Below are 16792 nucleotides of genomic sequence, written 5' to 3'. Positions count from 1 at the left end.
GCTTTTTTTTTTTTTTTTTTTTTTTTTTTTTTTTTTTTTTTTTTTTTTTTTTTTTTCTGGCCTTGCTGACTTCTGCGTGTTCCGTTCTTCTCGCGCTACAGTGATGCAATGGACGGTGCACGGGAGAGTTTGTTACAACAGAAGTGAGGGGGGAACCAAGAATCTCGTCTCACTTAATTTTTCAGAGACAACGGAGATGATGCGTCGAGTTCTCGTGGCAGTTATATATATATATATATATATATATATATATATATATATATATATATATATATATATATATATATATATATATATATATATATATATATATATATATTATGATCGCGTATATGTAGCAACCCTACAGGCGAGCACATGAGCATGCTGTGTGTATGAGATAGCCTCATATGAGTACATACAAGCACATGTGTGAATACATGTGTGGGTGACTTAGCTAGCGGCGTTGTGTGGTTCGTTGTTCAGAGGCTGGCGCCGTTATCTACAGCTTTGATGGAAGGAGATGGAAGGAGAGCTGACACAAGCCTATACGTTGACCTCTGAGGCCCTGGGATCATGAGGGTGTCCGTGTGTGAGTGTGTGAAGGTTAGCTAACCAATTAAACGGTACCGTTTAATTGTAGTTTAGTGAGCGTGAGTGCATGTATAGTAAAAGTAGCAATTATCCTTACCAGCACTGATTATCTGCATGACTTGTACTTTCATCTTACAAGCTAAAATAGGTATAGTTAAGTGTCGCCTAGCAGAGGTGATGACATGGGAGGCAGGGTTTGAGGCACTCTGTGGCACTGGGGACAGAGAGAGTACCGAAACCGCGACGTGACAAGACGCGTGAGTGAGATAAATGGAAGGCGAATTGAGCCCTTGCGACTGTGTTGACTGCCGCCCCTGTACCTACCTGTCTGTATGTCGTGGCTGTATTGCACGGTGACTTGTGTACTGTTGTGCAATATATGGACAGAAGGAGAAGCGTGTTTTCTCTCCATGCTCTGTGTGGCTGTTTTCGCGGAGTGACCAGATGAGTCAGAGCCACAGCCGTACCCAGCCTCCCAGGTAAAGTCCTCTCCCCGCCATACACGCCCCGAACCCCGCAACGGTGAGACGCCCCTTGCCTGCTGGTGGGGGAGTACGTTTCAATATATATATATATATATATATATATATATATATATATATATATATATATATATATATATATATATATATATATATATATATATTATTGCTGCGTTACCAAAAGGGTGGGTGAGGGTGGTAGAAGCGCTGTCACCTTTCCCCTAACCACCTACTGGCCCCCGTCGTTGTGGTACCTCTTTCCCGCCGGCTGAGCCCTCTACAGCGGATCACGGTATGAGGGGCAGCTGGCCGCAGCTGCGCCCACGTGCACTGACTGTTTGTGGGGCGGTGCCGTCCCTCAGCTCTCACCGTGCAGTCGTGGATCACCGTTACGTTATAGTGACTCAGGCGACATCCTAAACTGGTAGACTGCTCGAACCAGAGGCTAAAGCTCAAACGGTATAGGCTTCACTCAAAGGCAGGAGTATTACCAATTCAGGTGACAAAGTAAAGTTTCCTCAGTTATCCTCCCTGCATTCTTCATGTTGCTCAACCCAAAATACTGAACGGTAAGTCTCTTAAGCTTATCCCAATGGACAGAGGATAATATTCTCTAGTCTTCTCAAGGACTGTAAGTATTTTAAATCCTTTAGTTTATATTTGACGGTGCCAAACCCTAAAAGTTAACATGTTGTATGCAATTAAAAATGTATTTCAATACCTATACACAAATTGTAACTACAAATGCGCAATTAAATATACTAGTTACCCAGAGATACGAAAATACACATAACCCCAATATAAACAAGATAAAATAAAATAATGATATCAAGCAGAAGAAAAATATACGTTTCCTCTTTAAACCTCATGCTCTCCTCGCAAATTCCATCCTCTTACTCCAACCCACATAGACACCAAGCGTATAAAAAATAATAATAATAATAATAATATTTAAATAAATCAATTATATATATATATATATATATATATATATATATATATATATATATATATATATATATATATATATATATATATATATATATATATATATATATATATATATATATATATATATATATATATATATATATATATATATATATATATATATATATATATATATATATATATATATATATATATATATATATATATATTTTTTTTTTTTTTTTTTTTTTTTTTTTTTTTTTTTTCCTCGTTACTGGCACGTATTTTCTTAAATGTCATGAAAACAGCTTGTAAGACCCCAGTTAGGTAGAACCATGGAGGTATAATGGGAGGAGCCGGCATAACGTCACGAATGTTGAGCCAACGTGCTATTGGTCCGCTGTCGCCTCTACTCTCCCCCACCCTTAGACTCAAACATTACCAGCTGAACATTGAAAGTATAGGGAAACGCCGGTGTACCGCTCCTCATTTCCTGTTTTCTGCTGTTGTGCAGTCCGCCCAACATGTTTGTAACCACAAAATAGTGTCACACTGCAATAGTGGTGATGAGCCGTGCCACCAGGATTTAGACAGCAAATCATACATACAAATTAGATCATACAGTGTTTTTAAATTTGGATGGACTTGGGTGAGAAGTGGGAAGCCGTCTTTGGGGCGGACATGTGGGTGGACGAGATCATTTTTTTTTTTTTTTTTTTTTTTTTATGTAGGAAAAACACTGGCCAAGGGCAACAAAAATTAAATAAAAAAAAAAAAATGCCCACTGAAATGCCAGTCCCATAAAAGGGTCAAAGCAGTAGTCAAAAATTGATGAATAAGTGTCTTGAAAACTCCCTCTTGAAGGAGTTCAAATCATAGGAAGATGGAAATACAGAAGCAGGCAGGGAGTTCCAGAGTTTACCAGAGAAAGGGATGAATGACTGAGAATACTGGTTAACTCTTGCGTTAGAGGGGTGGACAGAATAGGGGTGAGAGAAAGAAGAAAGTCTTGTACAGCGAGCCCACGGGAGGAGGGGAGGCATGCAGTTAGCAAGATCAGAAGAGCAGTTAGCATGAAAATAGCGGTAGAAGACAGCTAGAAATGCAACATTGCGGCGGTGAGAGAGAGGCTGAAGACAGTCAGTTAGAGGAGAGGAGTTGATGAGACGAAAAGCTTTTGATTCCACCCTATCTAGTAGAGCAGTATGAGTGGAACCCCCCCAGACATATGAAGCATACTCCATACATGGACGGATAAGGCCCTTGTACAGAGTTAGCAGCTGGAAGGGTGAGAAAAACTGGCGGAGACGTCTCAGAACACCTAACTTCATAGAAGCTGTTTTAGCTAGAGATGAGATGTGAAGTTTCCAGTTCAGATTATAAGTAAAGGACAGACCGAGGATGTTCAGTGTAGAAGAGGGGGACAGTTGAGTGTCATTGGAGAAGAGAGGATAGTTCTCTGGAAGGTTGTGTCGAATTGATAGATGGAGGAATTGAGTTTTTGAGGCATTGAACAATACCAAGTTTGCTCTGCCCCAATCAGAAATTTTAGAAAGATCAGAAGTCAAGCATTCTGTGGCTTCCCTGCGTGAAATGTTTACCTCCTGAAGGATTGGACGTCTATGAAAAGACGTGGAAAAGTGCAGGGTGGTATCATCAGCGTAGGAGTGGATAGGACAAGAAGCTTGGTTTAGAAGATCATTAATGAATAATAAGAAGAGAGTGGGTGACAGGACAGAACCCTGAGGAACACCACTGTTAATAAATTTAGGAGAAGAACAGTGACCGTCTACCACAGCAGCAATAGCACGGTCAGAAAGGAAACTTGAGATGAAGTTCTAGAGAGAAGGATAGAAGCCATAGGAGGGTAGTTTGGAAATCAAAGCTTTGTACCAGACTCTATCAAAAGCTTTTGATATGTCCAAGGCAACAGCAAAAGTTTCACCAAAATCTCTAAAAGAGGATGACCAAGACTCAGTAAGGAAAGCCAGAAGATCACCAGTAGAGCGGCCTTGACGGAACCCATACTGGCGATCAGATAGAAGGTTGTGAACTGATAGATATCTAAGAATCTTCCTGTTGAGGATAGATTCAAAAACTTTGGATAGGCAGAAAATTAAAGCAATAGGACGGTAGTTTGAGGGATTAGAACGGTCACCCTTTTTAGATACAGGTTGAATGTAGGCAAACTTCCAGCAAGAAGGAAAGGTAGATGTTGACAGACAGAGCTGAAAGAGTTTGACTAGGCAAGATGCAAGCACGGAGGCACAGTTTTGGAGAACAATAGGAGGGACCCCATCAGGTCCATAAGCCTTCCGAGGGTTTAGGCCAGCGAGGGCATGGAAAACATCATTGCGAAAAATTTTAATAGGTGGCATGAAGTTGTCAGAGGGTGGAGGAGAGGGAGGAACAGGCCCAGAATCGTCCAAGGTAGAGTTTTTAGCAAAGGTTTGAGCGAAGAGTTCAGCTTTAGAAGTAGATGTGATAGCAATGGTGCCATCTGGTTGAAATAAAGGAGGGAAAGAAGAAGAAGGAAAGTTATTGGAGATAATTTTGGCTAGATGCCAGAAGTCACGAGGGGAGTTAGATCTTGAAAGGTTTTGACACTTTCTGTTAATGAAGGAGTTTTTGGCTAGTTGGAGAATAGACTTGGCATGGTTCCGGGCAGAAATATAAAGTGCATGATATTCTAGTGATGGAAGGCTTAAGTACCTTTTGTGGGCAACCTCTCTATCATGTATAGCACGAGAACAAGCTGTGTTAAACCAAGGTGTAGAAGGTTTAGGACGAGAAAAAGAGTGAGCAATGTACGCCTCCATGCCAGACACTATCACCTCTGTTATGCGCTCAGCACACAAAGACCTGTCTGACACGGAAGCAGTAGTCATTCCAAGGAAAATCAGCAAAATACCTCCTCAGGTCCTCCCAACTAGCAGAGGCAAAACGCCAGAGGCACCTTCGTTTAGGGGAATCCTGAGGAGGGATTGGAGCGATAGGACAAGATACAGATATGAGATTGTGATCAGAGGAGCCCAATGGAGAAGAAAGGATGACAGCATAAGCAGAAGGATTAGAGATCAGGAAAAGGTCAAGAATGTTAGACGTATCTCCAAGACGGTCAGGAATACGAGTAGGGTGTTGCACCAGTTGCTCTAGGTCGTGGAGGATAGCAAAGTTGAAGGCTAGTTCACCAGGATGGTCAGTGAAGGGAGAGGAAAGCCAAAGCTGGTGGTGAACATTGATGTCTCCAAGAATGGAGATCTCTGCAAAAAGGGAAGTGGGTCAGAATGTGCTCCACTTTGGAAGTTAAATAGTCAAAGAATTTTTTATAGTCAGAGGAGTTAGGTGAGAGGTATACAGCACAGATAAATTTAGTTTGAGAGTGACTCTGTAGTCGTAGCCAGGTGGTGGAAAACTCGGAAGATTCAAGAGCGTGGGCACGAGAGCAGGTTAAGTCATTGCGCACATAAACGCAGCATCCAGCTTTGGATCGAAAATGAGGATAGAGAAAGTAGGAGGGAACAGAAAAGGGGCTACTGTCAGTTGCCTCAGACACCTGAGTTTCAGTGAGGAAAAGAAGATGAGGTTTAGAAGAGGGGAGGTGTTGTTCTACAGATTGAAAATTAGATCTTAGACCGCGAATGTTGCAGAAGTTAATGAAGAAAAAGTTGAGAGGGGTGTCAAGACACTTAGGGTCGTCGACAGAAAGGCAGTCCGACCTGGGGACTCCGAGGCTGGTGTAGGAGTCGCCATGATGATTTTAAAATTTTTGAGTGAAGGGTGTGTGTGTTATTATGTGCTTGTAGTTTTGTGTGGAGGAAGAGAGTTGTCTTTAGAGGGCAGGCTGTGACTGCCCTCTTGTGTTGTGAGACACAAAGGGAAACGTTCAGTGAGGTCACAGCTGGGTTTAATGATAAGTTCACAGCACCCCCTGAACAGTGCTTTAGACCTCACTGGGAGTAATTATCGTTTCGGCAGGTGTCTACTGCCTCCTCCTATGTGCTTGTGTACACGTACCCCCTTTTGTATATACAGATCTAATATACGTAAGTGCATGTGTATGTGTATATGTATGTATGTCTATGTGTGTATGTATGTATGTGTATGTGTACGTATGTATGTATCTAAATAAATGTATGTGTGTGTATATATGTATGTATGTATGTATGTATGTGTATGTGTAAGTATGTATATTTGTATGTGTATGTATGTGTGTGTATATGTATATGTACATGTATGTGTATGTATGTATGTGTACCTTTGTATATGTATGTATATTTATGTATGTGTATGTATATGTGTATGAATGTGTATGTGCAATTTTGTAATGTGATGTACATCTGATCCCTGTATATTTGCCTCTTGTTCAGGGGAAGGCCGGCAGGACCCGTCTTCCTCCTTTGTTGTATTTTTTACTGCAACAATAAAGTCAATCAATCAATCAGTCTCTCTCTCTCTCTCTCTCTCTCTCTCTCTCTCTCTCTCTCTCTCTCTCTCTCTCTCTCTCTCTCTCTCTCTCTCTCTCTCTCTCTCTCTCTCTCATGGAGAGACAAGACATATATAGGCCTGTAGTTCCCTGGCTCTGTCTGCTTCACCTTTTGTGGATGGCTGCTACTCTCACCCTTCCATTGGGAGGGGAACTTATCAGTGCTGAGGCAGCACTAGAAGATGGAGATGACTGGAGCAGCTCGCTGGGCAGCACAGTTTTTTTTTTTAGGATGTGGGGGGAGACGCCATTTGGTCCCAGGGCCTTATTGAGGTCAAGCATTGGGAGTTGGTGCTTCACATTGTCAGGAGTTACTTTGATGTTACCAAGTGTTGCATTTGTAAGATGTAGCTCGGCAGGAGGAAGATGACTTTTTCCCTGAGAAGTGAGCTGCCAACACCTCAGCCTTCTTGTAGCCCTGAGTGGCTACTGAGCCATCAGCACTGTTGAGTGGTGATATGTGGTTGTCAGGTGCAAGGCCTTGGTGTTCCTTAAGGGCAGCCCACCAAGATTTGATAACCACAGAGCAGCCAGAGTTTGTTCCTCAGCTTGTCCTGCCACCGTTGCTGAGCCAGTTGCTGAACCCACTGCATGTTATCACAGGCTTCCTTGTGCTGTTTGTCGGCTTGTCAGGTGGTGTCTGTAGCATCTCCTTTTGCTCCTTGCTTTTGTTGTTGGCTGTCATTCTGCAATCATACCCAAACCATGGTTGGTCAAATGGTTTGACAGTGAAGGGATTGCTGGGGATGTACTTGCTTTGAAGCAAATGAGTTGTACTAGTGAAACCATCCACCTGGGTATTTACATCACCTGAGAGGATGCCATACCAGGGGTTTGGCACAGTGCTTCCTGAAACCCTTCCCAATTGACATTCCCCAACAGCCAGTTGATATGCTTCATGGAGGCATCCCTCACTGCAGCGACGATTATTGTGCTGAGGACTGCCAAGTGATCAGAGGATCCCATGGCAGTTTCTGGTAGATTGCTGACGACTGGATCAAGAAAGGACACAAAGATGTGTGTTAGGAATGTCACATGGTTGGTGAGGTCATATAAAGTGAGAAATTCTTCAAATAATCTTGTTTCAAGGTTTTGGTTGAGGTTGCCCACAATGATGATGGGATTGCAGGAGTACTATTACAGCAATATGTTACAATTATGTTTGATATATATATATATATATATATATATATATATATATATATATATATATATATATATATATATATATATATATATATATATATATATATATATATTGTAGCCGCTGTGTATGTACAACTTACATGATGGCTAGAGATACGCACATACGTACATTGTAATGTGACATTTTATGCTTTATTTGTTAGTGTTATATTATTTGTAGCAACTGGTTGTTATACATGAGCAGTGTATGGCACGCCTACGCACCAGCACAACAGAGTGAGAGGGGAATGTAGGCCTGAGGGGACACATTGAACTTCCCCTCTCAGCTATTTCTCTCGCCGAAGGGTTGGTTGTTATGACATGAGTGTTGATAACATACCTATAGCATAATGAACATCATAGGCTGTAGGGGCCCAGCAGTGTCTCCAAAGCCACTTCACCACAGTCATGCCTACACGTCAGACATGTCTCGGGAGGCACGGAGAGTAAATCCCTGATTTCTCACCCCGGTGAATCCCCAAGTGTAATCTCTTGCATACAACCAAGAGGACGCCTGTTCCCCACACTGTGTATGTATTTCATCATAGTATTAGATAACAGGTACTTATGTAACCATGAGGATTTAATGATGTTTGTCAACATAATTAATGTAACTACTTACACTAATTAGATACTTAGGTAATTGTGAGGATTTAGTGATGTGTGTTAATATAATTCCACTTAACGTAATATAATGACGTACATCAGATCACGCACACGAAAGGGCAACTTGCTGTGTTTGTGCTGGTGGTGTTCATCTGTAGAACCGACTGAACCCACTTAAGCGTAGGTAACTCTGTATTGACTCATGCATGATACAGAATTGACGGAGTGAAGTGTCATGACACTGATGTACTGCAATACCTGTTTTATCTATTGATGTACTCTTTTGTGTTATTCTTAGTATTAGTGATAATATGTTAATTCACAGGTTTGACTGCTTCAGAATACAAAGAGCATGTACTGTACAGCTTGTTTCAGTCACCTCCAGTGCAATACATTAATAAGCGTCGTACGGCTCTTACATTATATATATATATATATATATATATATATATATATATATATATATATATATATATATATATATATATATATATATATATATATATATATATATATATATATATGGATGAGGGTATAGACAGTTATATGAGTTTCTTTGCTGATGATGCAAAACTATCGAGAAAAGTAAGTGCAGAAATATTGCATATATTGCATACGTTGAATATTGCAACAAGATCTTGACAAATTCTGGGAATGGAGCCAAAAATGGTAAATGGACTTTAACATCAAGAAGTGCAGCATAATGGAGTTTGGAAAGAGCAAAAACAGAGCAACAAGGTAATATAAACTTGAAGAAAGGGAAGTAAAGAAAGCAAAATAAAAAAGACCTAAGAGTATTTATTACAGATGACATGTCACTGATAAGCAAATTAATAAAATTGTTGGGAAGCCTACAACTTATTGAGAAACATTAGAGTGGCATTTACATATATGAGTGAGGAAATGGTAAAAAAAAATTAGTCACCCTGATGAGACCAATACTAAAATATGCAGTGATACTGTGGTCACCTAGTACAGAAAAGAACAAAAAGCTTGAAAGAATCCAAAGGGCAAAAACAAAATTTTAGCCCCAACTCTATCTGAATTAGCACCCGAAGACTGTCAAGACTAGACTTGCCAATGCTAGAACAAAGAGAAAGAGGTGACTTGTTAACCATCTATAGAATCACGAGGAACATGGAGGTTCCTGATAGGGAAGATTTGCTGAAATGGGATGCAAGAGGACATGGAAGGATACTCAAAAAAGAATTATAAAAGAAATTTAAACAGCTTCCCCCACAGAGTAGTGGATATATGGAATGGACTGGATGAAGTGGTTGTGTATGCAAAGATAGTACACAATTTTAAGACCATATTAGACACTAAGAGATACAAAGACAGGACACCACAAGCATAGTTCCCATCCTGTACAATACAACTAGATAAATACACACACACACACACACACACACACACACACACCTGTAGGTGAGGAAACAGTGTTGTAGTTTTCAGGGTTCCAGCTGACTGCCCCAAGTTTCAAAACAAAGATGGCCAACTTATCAGACTCTGACAAGTGAAATGAACTTCAATGGATTTATTGAAAAATGACCAATATTGAAAGTGAGATAGGGTTTCTGAAAATGAGACTAAGGAAAGTGGAAAGTGACGCAGAACAGCAGAAAAAGGAGATGGAAGTAGTGTTGCAAGTGGTAAAAACCATTCAGAATAAACAGAAGAACCTTGAAAAAAAGATAGTGAACTATTCAAACTGAAACCTCAACTAGAGGAAATGGAGTGAGAGAATAGCACATTATTAAGAAAAATGAAGAATTACAAAATGACATTAAAGAAAAATTATGAAAAAAATAAAGATTTGAAAGCAGAACTAGTGAAGGATGAGAAGAGGGTGAGAGAGGGAGTCTTAGATGAAATGAAAGGCTGGAAAATAAAAAATGATAAACCAAATGTTGACTTCAAGGAAATAATTGAAAAGCAACTGAAAGAAAAAAAATGGAAATGTAGAAAAGGAAGTGATGAAGGCACTGAAAAACAAAGATCTGGTAGGAGATGCAGCAGATAAGAAGAAAAGTGTTATAATCTATGGAGTAAAGGAGAAAAATATAACTTACAAACTGAAAGGAGAGAAAGAAGAAACAAAAACTAAAGTATTTGTTGAACCTAAATGATGAAGATGACACTAAATTCAAGGAAGAAATGGAAGTTGTTTAATTGGGACCTTATCTGGAAGGCAAAACTAAACCCATGAAAATAAGACTAAAATCACAACAAGCAGCAGAAGAGATACTAGAAAGATCATGCAAACTAAGAAAAGTGGAAGGTTGCAAAGATACGTACATTAAGAAAAACAGAAGTGAAGAACGGAAAAAAAATAAAGAAATGTACGAAGAGGCTAAAGGGAAAAATTAATCAAGAACAGAAGAAAAAAATAATTTTTTTTGGAAGCATTTTGGGAGACAGAGTGAAGAAATGGCATACAGAGGAAAAAGAATAAATGAAAATAAAACAAAAATAATAAAAATAAGGGACTGAATATGATGTATACCAACATAGACAGACTGCTACACAGAACACCGGAATTATAAGACTATCTAAAAGAAAAGAATCTGAAGGTGGTGTGTTTAACAGAAACAAAGCTAAGAAAAAAAAAAAGAAAATCAGATTGTCATTAACAATAACTACAATATGTGGAGAAGAGACATGATTGGTAAAGGAGGAGGAAGTGTAATGGTAATGACAAGAAATAAAGTCAAAACTAAAATAGTGAAACATGGGGAAGAAAAATCAGAAATATTGAGTGTTAACTTGGAGGATAATAATGGAGAAATACTGATGGTAATAACAACCTACGTACCAACCCAAGACAAATTCTTAGAGCAAGGAAGACAGAAAATAACAGGAGATACCCTCCATTGTTTCAGTAAAATAATCAAAAGTAATGAAAGAGTATTATTGGTTGGTGACTTCAATTGTAAAGAAATAAATTAGGAAATGTTTGAGGCAGGAGGAAATGAGGCTGCATGGGAAGAAAGATTTTTGAAGCTGACTATGGAAAATACAATGATACAATGGGTGACTGAAAACACAAGATATAGGAGAGATGACGAACCAACAAGATTTAACCTAATATTAATGAAAGGAATCGATCTAACTAAAGAATTAAGATGTGTGTGTGCCCCATGGGAAAAGTGACCATGTAATGATATCATAGAAATAGAAACTGATAATAATGTTGATGAAGAGGATGAAGCATACAAAGAGAACAGGAGAAACTATGAGAAAGTGAATATAAATTATCTTAAGATATTCTGTGAAGAAATGGACTGGGGAAAGCTGAAAAGAGCAAATGATGTGCAAGATAAGTATGACATTTCTATGGAATGAATAAATATGTCCCACTATACAAACTTAAAGAAAAAGGAAAAAAAGGTGTGATTCAACACAAGATGTGCAAAAGCAAAGAAAAAAAGATGAAGCATGGATAAAAAATGATAAGGAATCAAAACCAAAAAAAATAGACTTTAAGATAGCGAGAAATGAATATGTGAAAATAAGGAGAGAGGAAGAGAAAGGATATGAAAAGATATAGTTGAAAAGTGCAAGGATGAACTAAAGCTGTTCTACAGATTCATAAATGGAAAAATTAAATTAAAAGAAAAGCTAGAAAGGTTGAAGGATGGAAATGAAACATGAAAACCCAAAAGACATGAATGAATTGCTAAACAAAAATTTCCAGCAAGTTTTCACAGAAGAATTAGAATTTAAAAAACAATAAGATAAGAAGACAAAAAAGCAAGTGTGGGAAATTACAGTAATCAAAGAAGTTTATAAAATGATGGAGGAACTGGAAGAGAGGAAAGCAACAGGACCAGATGGAGTATTAGGTCTCATTTTGAAAGAATGCAGGAAACAATTAAACCAGTATATGTCATAATAAAGTACTCATTATCAACTGGAAGAGAGCAGACATAATGCCAATTTATGAATGTGGAAAGAAAGAAGAACCACTAAACTATAGACCAGTATCAAGGACCAGCATAGTATGTAAGATCTGTGAAAAAGTGATACAGAAGCAGTAGACAAAATTTCTAGAAAAACATGATATAATATCAGAAAAACAGTATGGCTTTAGACATAAACAATCATGTGTAACAAATTTGATGAGCTTCTATTCAAGAGTGACTGATATAACACAGGAGAGGGATAGATAATAGACAGACTGTGTGGATTTAGATCTAATAAAAAACTTTTGACAAAGTTCCCTACAGCATGCTACTATGAAAGCTAGAAAATGTAGGAGGATTAAATGGAAAAATAAAAAACTGAATGGAAAGCTACTTAAAGGGAAGAGAAATGAGAACGTTAGTAAAAGATGTAAAACCAAAATGGAGAAAAGTAGATAGTGGAGTACCACAAGGATCAGTGCTAGCACCAATACTTTTCCTGATCTACATAAGTGATATGTCTGAAGGAGTAAAGAGTTACACGAGTTTGTTTGCAGACAATGCAAAATTACAGACATATAAGAAACAACAAAGACTGAAATTCTACAAGAGGATTTGAATAAAATCTGGGACTGGAGTAAAAAAAAATGGGAGATGGAATTTAATGTGGAAAATGTCATGTAATGGAAATGGAAAAAAGTGAAGAGACCAAAATGGACATATAAAATGGAAAATGAAGAAATAATAAAAGTACAAGAAGAGAAAGATCTGGGAGTGATAGTACAGGATAGTCAACAGTTGGAGAAACATGTAGAAAAGATATTCAGAGATACATATAGAATGGTGAGGAATATTGGAACAGCATTCCACTACATGGATAAAAATATGATGAGAAAGATAATTACCACTATGATTAGACCAAAGCTGGAATATGCTGAATCAGTGTGGTCTTCCCACAAGAAGAAACATGTAAAAAAACTAGAAAGGATACAAAGGATGGTAACGAAGATGGTTCCAGAACTGGAAGAATTAACATATGAAGACAGGTTAAAGGAAATTAATCTGCCAACATTGGAACAAAAAAGAGAAGGGGGAGATTTAATACTGATTTATAAATTGTGGAATGAAGTGGAAGAAATTGATAATGAGAAACTACTGCTAAGAGAAGTAGAAAATACCAGATACACATCAAGCCACACCAAAAAAATAAGAAAAGGAAGATGTTTGAATAACAAGGAAACATAGTTCCCACAGAGAAATTAGAAGTTTGGAACAGGTTAAATGAGGATGTAGTATCAGCAACAAGTGTGCACAACTTTAAGGAAAAAATGGGACCACACAAGCATAAATCAGCCTCTGTAAATTACAACTAGGTAAATACACACACACACACACACACACTACTACTACTACTACTACTACTACTACCTCTCTCTCTCTCTCTCTTTCTCTCTCTCTCTCTCTCTCTCTCTCTCTCTCTCTCTCTCTCTCTCAGAACTACATTTGATTTTTTTTTTTTTTTTTTTTTTTTTTTTGTAGTGAGACGAATATCAGCAATTCTTTAAGGTTGCACCTGTTTTAGGAGCAGGCACAGATCCTTTTCTTACTGTTACTGTAGTTCATGTTAAACTACTTTCAAGGGTGTTATATTTTACCATTACCCAGTGTTTTATATTTGTAGCTTTGATACAGTATTTATGTATCATTTATTTATTTATTTATTTATTTTATTTGTTTTATTTATTTTATTTATTTATTTTGTTTATTTATTTATTTATTTTTTTTTTTATTTATTTATTTTTTTCTTTTTTTGCACTGCACACAAAGCTGAAGAATGCTGGCAAATTTTTAGAAGACAGATGCAGCCTAACACTCATCCTGGGCACTCTTAAGTCATACCAACTGCTGTGTCAGTCTCTCTTCCATGCAAGTCACACTGCTGTGCATCAGTCTCAGCTGTGCAAGTCACACTATTTGCCGTGAGGGTTGGTTTCCTACAAGGTTACTGTTCCAGAAGGTTAGGGCCATGCTACAATTGTAGCAGGGTACCGCTGTTGCACACACTATATTGAGAAGAGAATATTAAAACATCTACAAGTTGTCTTATATATCTTACATCCCCTGAATTGAAAGTTAAGTTTGGTTTAAATTCATTTAGCAAAGTAACTTTTTCCAATGTTTTATGGATAAAAAATAATGTGTGACATGTTTTATATGATAAATAATAAATTCATAAATAATAAATTCACAACATAAGAATGAATAAATGTAAATATAAGACACATTAATCAATGACCAAAAATAAATGTTGATCATCTCTTCTGCTGTTCTTTTGACACAGTTGCTCATCAGCCAAACTTTGGCTACTTTAGCAGCTAATCAAACAAAAGTCACTTATACAAGTGAGCTCAGTTGTTTCATGATTCAAACATTGTAATTGTATAATGTACTGTATCCATATATTCATTATGGTAAATCATTATGATTTTCCGTTCTATCTTTTCTTATATCTGTTACATTAATATTGTTAGTATAGTTTAATGGATGTGTTTTACTATACAGAACCCAAGAACCCAGCAGTTCTCATTGAACCTAAACATTTTTTCTTCAATAATTTTTGATTGAACAAGTAAGCAAAATAATATGGCAAATGTTGCAGATGCTAGACAATGATTTCATACAAAATGACAATATAGTACATGTTGACAATCAGTACTTCAACATCATTTAATCTGGCATATTTTTACCTGGCTATATTCTTTATTTTTTAAACATGTTGTGAACATTTGATTAGGTCTCTGTATGTGGTTGCAGATGGCACTACAATTGTAGGACAGTACTGCTGTTTTACACACTATATTGAGAAGAGGATATGTAAACATCTAGAAGTTATTTTGTATATCTTGCATGTGTATCCATTCAGACAAAGTCTGATAGATGCAACACCCTCCACTTATCTTTTTGTGGCAAACCGGTGGCAACATGAAGCAACCTAGAGTGCAGGGGCCTGAGAACATGTTAGACTCCAGGTGTATTAGAGGTGTTAAGGGTTGAACCTCAGCTGAATTAGCTGGGAAACAGCTAATTCAGGATGGCTCTAGAACCAAGGATGCTGAAGTACAGATGGTCAACCTGTACTATGTAGAATACATACTAAAAAAAAAAAAGGTTGAAGGGCCAAGAAAAAAAATATTGTGTAAAGAATGGGGATATGTGAATAGGCCTTCAAGGAATTCTCAAGAACACCCATGAAAATGATTAGGTATACTGATGAACAGAGGTTTTAAAAAGCTAAGGAATGTAGGAAAAGACAAATTTATAAATCCTATATATTGTGGCAATTATTTAAAAAATGTACATATTACTAATTAAAGCTTTATATGTATTTAATCAAAACAAGTCTTCTCCAGCAGGAGGCACAAAATGTTAGAATTAATGTTACTTTGAAAAATTATGGCAAAAAAAAAAAAATGATCCTGGACCATATCCATAATGAAAGGTATGTTTATTCAGTATACACTAACCTTTATTACAAGACTTCATATAAAAGCTATTAAATATCTTTTTATGCAATAACATATTTTAGAAAGGAGGGAAATAATATGTTGAATATACACAAGATTTGACTATTCATACTTGTGGAGAGATAAAAAGATGATTTGTCATCTTGGTGTGGTTCTTGTAGCTTTCAAGAGACATTATACCAAACCTTGAAATGAAATGAATGATTCTGATTTTGACAACCATTACAAATAAATCAGAAAAAGTAGTGCGTGTATTACAATTATGTATTTTTATTTTGTTTATGCCTGCTTTTCATTTGCTAACCATATTGCTGAACTCTTAACAAGAAAATTAGAGTAAAGCAATTAAAGGGCCCTGTATCTTCAAGGCTGCCTTTGATTTTTATACAAGGTTTCTTTTTATTTCTATACTAAATAGACATTTTCCCATTATTTTCTAACATTAGTATATACTGAACTCCAATAACATAAATAACAATATTAAATGCTACAGTTTACAGGTTCTGCTAGGTGGGTAAATCAGCCTCCTCATCCTGAATGAAAGCTGAGAAGGTCTGGTGGAGGGCAGTGGCCATTCGGTACTCCTGAGATCCCTCAACCAGCAAGTGCAAAGCATGATTCAGCAGCTCCAGACTCTGCTTCAGAGATACTCCTGTACACCGCAAGCTTCCTGAGTCCTGGTGGGAATGTTTTTGTAAATACACAATCAAATCTAAAGTTCTGAGATTCACAAATATACAGGAAACTTGTGCCAGTAAACCTAACACAGTTAAGTAAAGGTAATGTAATATAGTTAAAAATAGACAGGAGAATGACCTATTAGGTACATATGATTTTTAACTTGTGCAGCTGATAACCTAGAAAAATATTTGGTAACAGAGTAGCAAATTAATTCTTGACATTAACTTCTGCAGCTGATGATCTAGAAAAATATTTGTTAATAAAGAGTAGCAAATTATCTCTTGTCACTGAAAGGCACATATATATAGTAAGATTTACTGGGAGATGTCTCACCTGCTAATTGGCTTATGCATTCTGGTTTTGTTTTCATCTTTTTGACAATGTCTTTGTATGTCTACCAATTAAACATAAAGTATTGTA

The 16792-nt window shown here is 37.2% G+C and overlaps 1 protein-coding gene and 1 long non-coding RNA gene across 4 annotated transcripts in view; one reads left to right on the top strand and one right to left on the bottom strand.

Moving 5' to 3' along the window:
* LOC135105796 (uncharacterized) overlaps positions 1–16792 on the top strand; it is a 20435-nt gene extending 3643 nt beyond the window's left edge. The window contains exon 2 of the long non-coding RNA XR_010271009.1: positions 16185–16792. This is a non-coding gene — a long non-coding RNA (uncharacterized LOC135105796). The remainder of the gene's footprint in view (positions 1–16184) is intronic.
* The window catches only part of LOC135105794 (rab3 GTPase-activating protein non-catalytic subunit-like), a 67369-nt gene continuing 66059 nt past the window's right edge, over positions 15483–16792 (bottom strand). For all 3 annotated transcript variants that reach the window (XM_064014328.1, XM_064014330.1, XM_064014327.1), the window contains exon 26: positions 15483–16368. In XM_064014328.1, the coding sequence (XP_063870398.1) occupies positions 16198–16368 (171 nt within the window). In that variant the 3' untranslated portion in view covers positions 15483–16197. The remainder of the gene's footprint in view (positions 16369–16792) is intronic.

The sequence above is a fragment of the Scylla paramamosain genome, chromosome 12 (genome assembly GCF_035594125.1).
Source record: "Scylla paramamosain isolate STU-SP2022 chromosome 12, ASM3559412v1, whole genome shotgun sequence".
NCBI lineage: Eukaryota > Metazoa > Arthropoda > Malacostraca > Decapoda > Portunidae > Scylla > Scylla paramamosain.
This window is presented reverse-complemented; position numbering and strand designations above follow the sequence as displayed.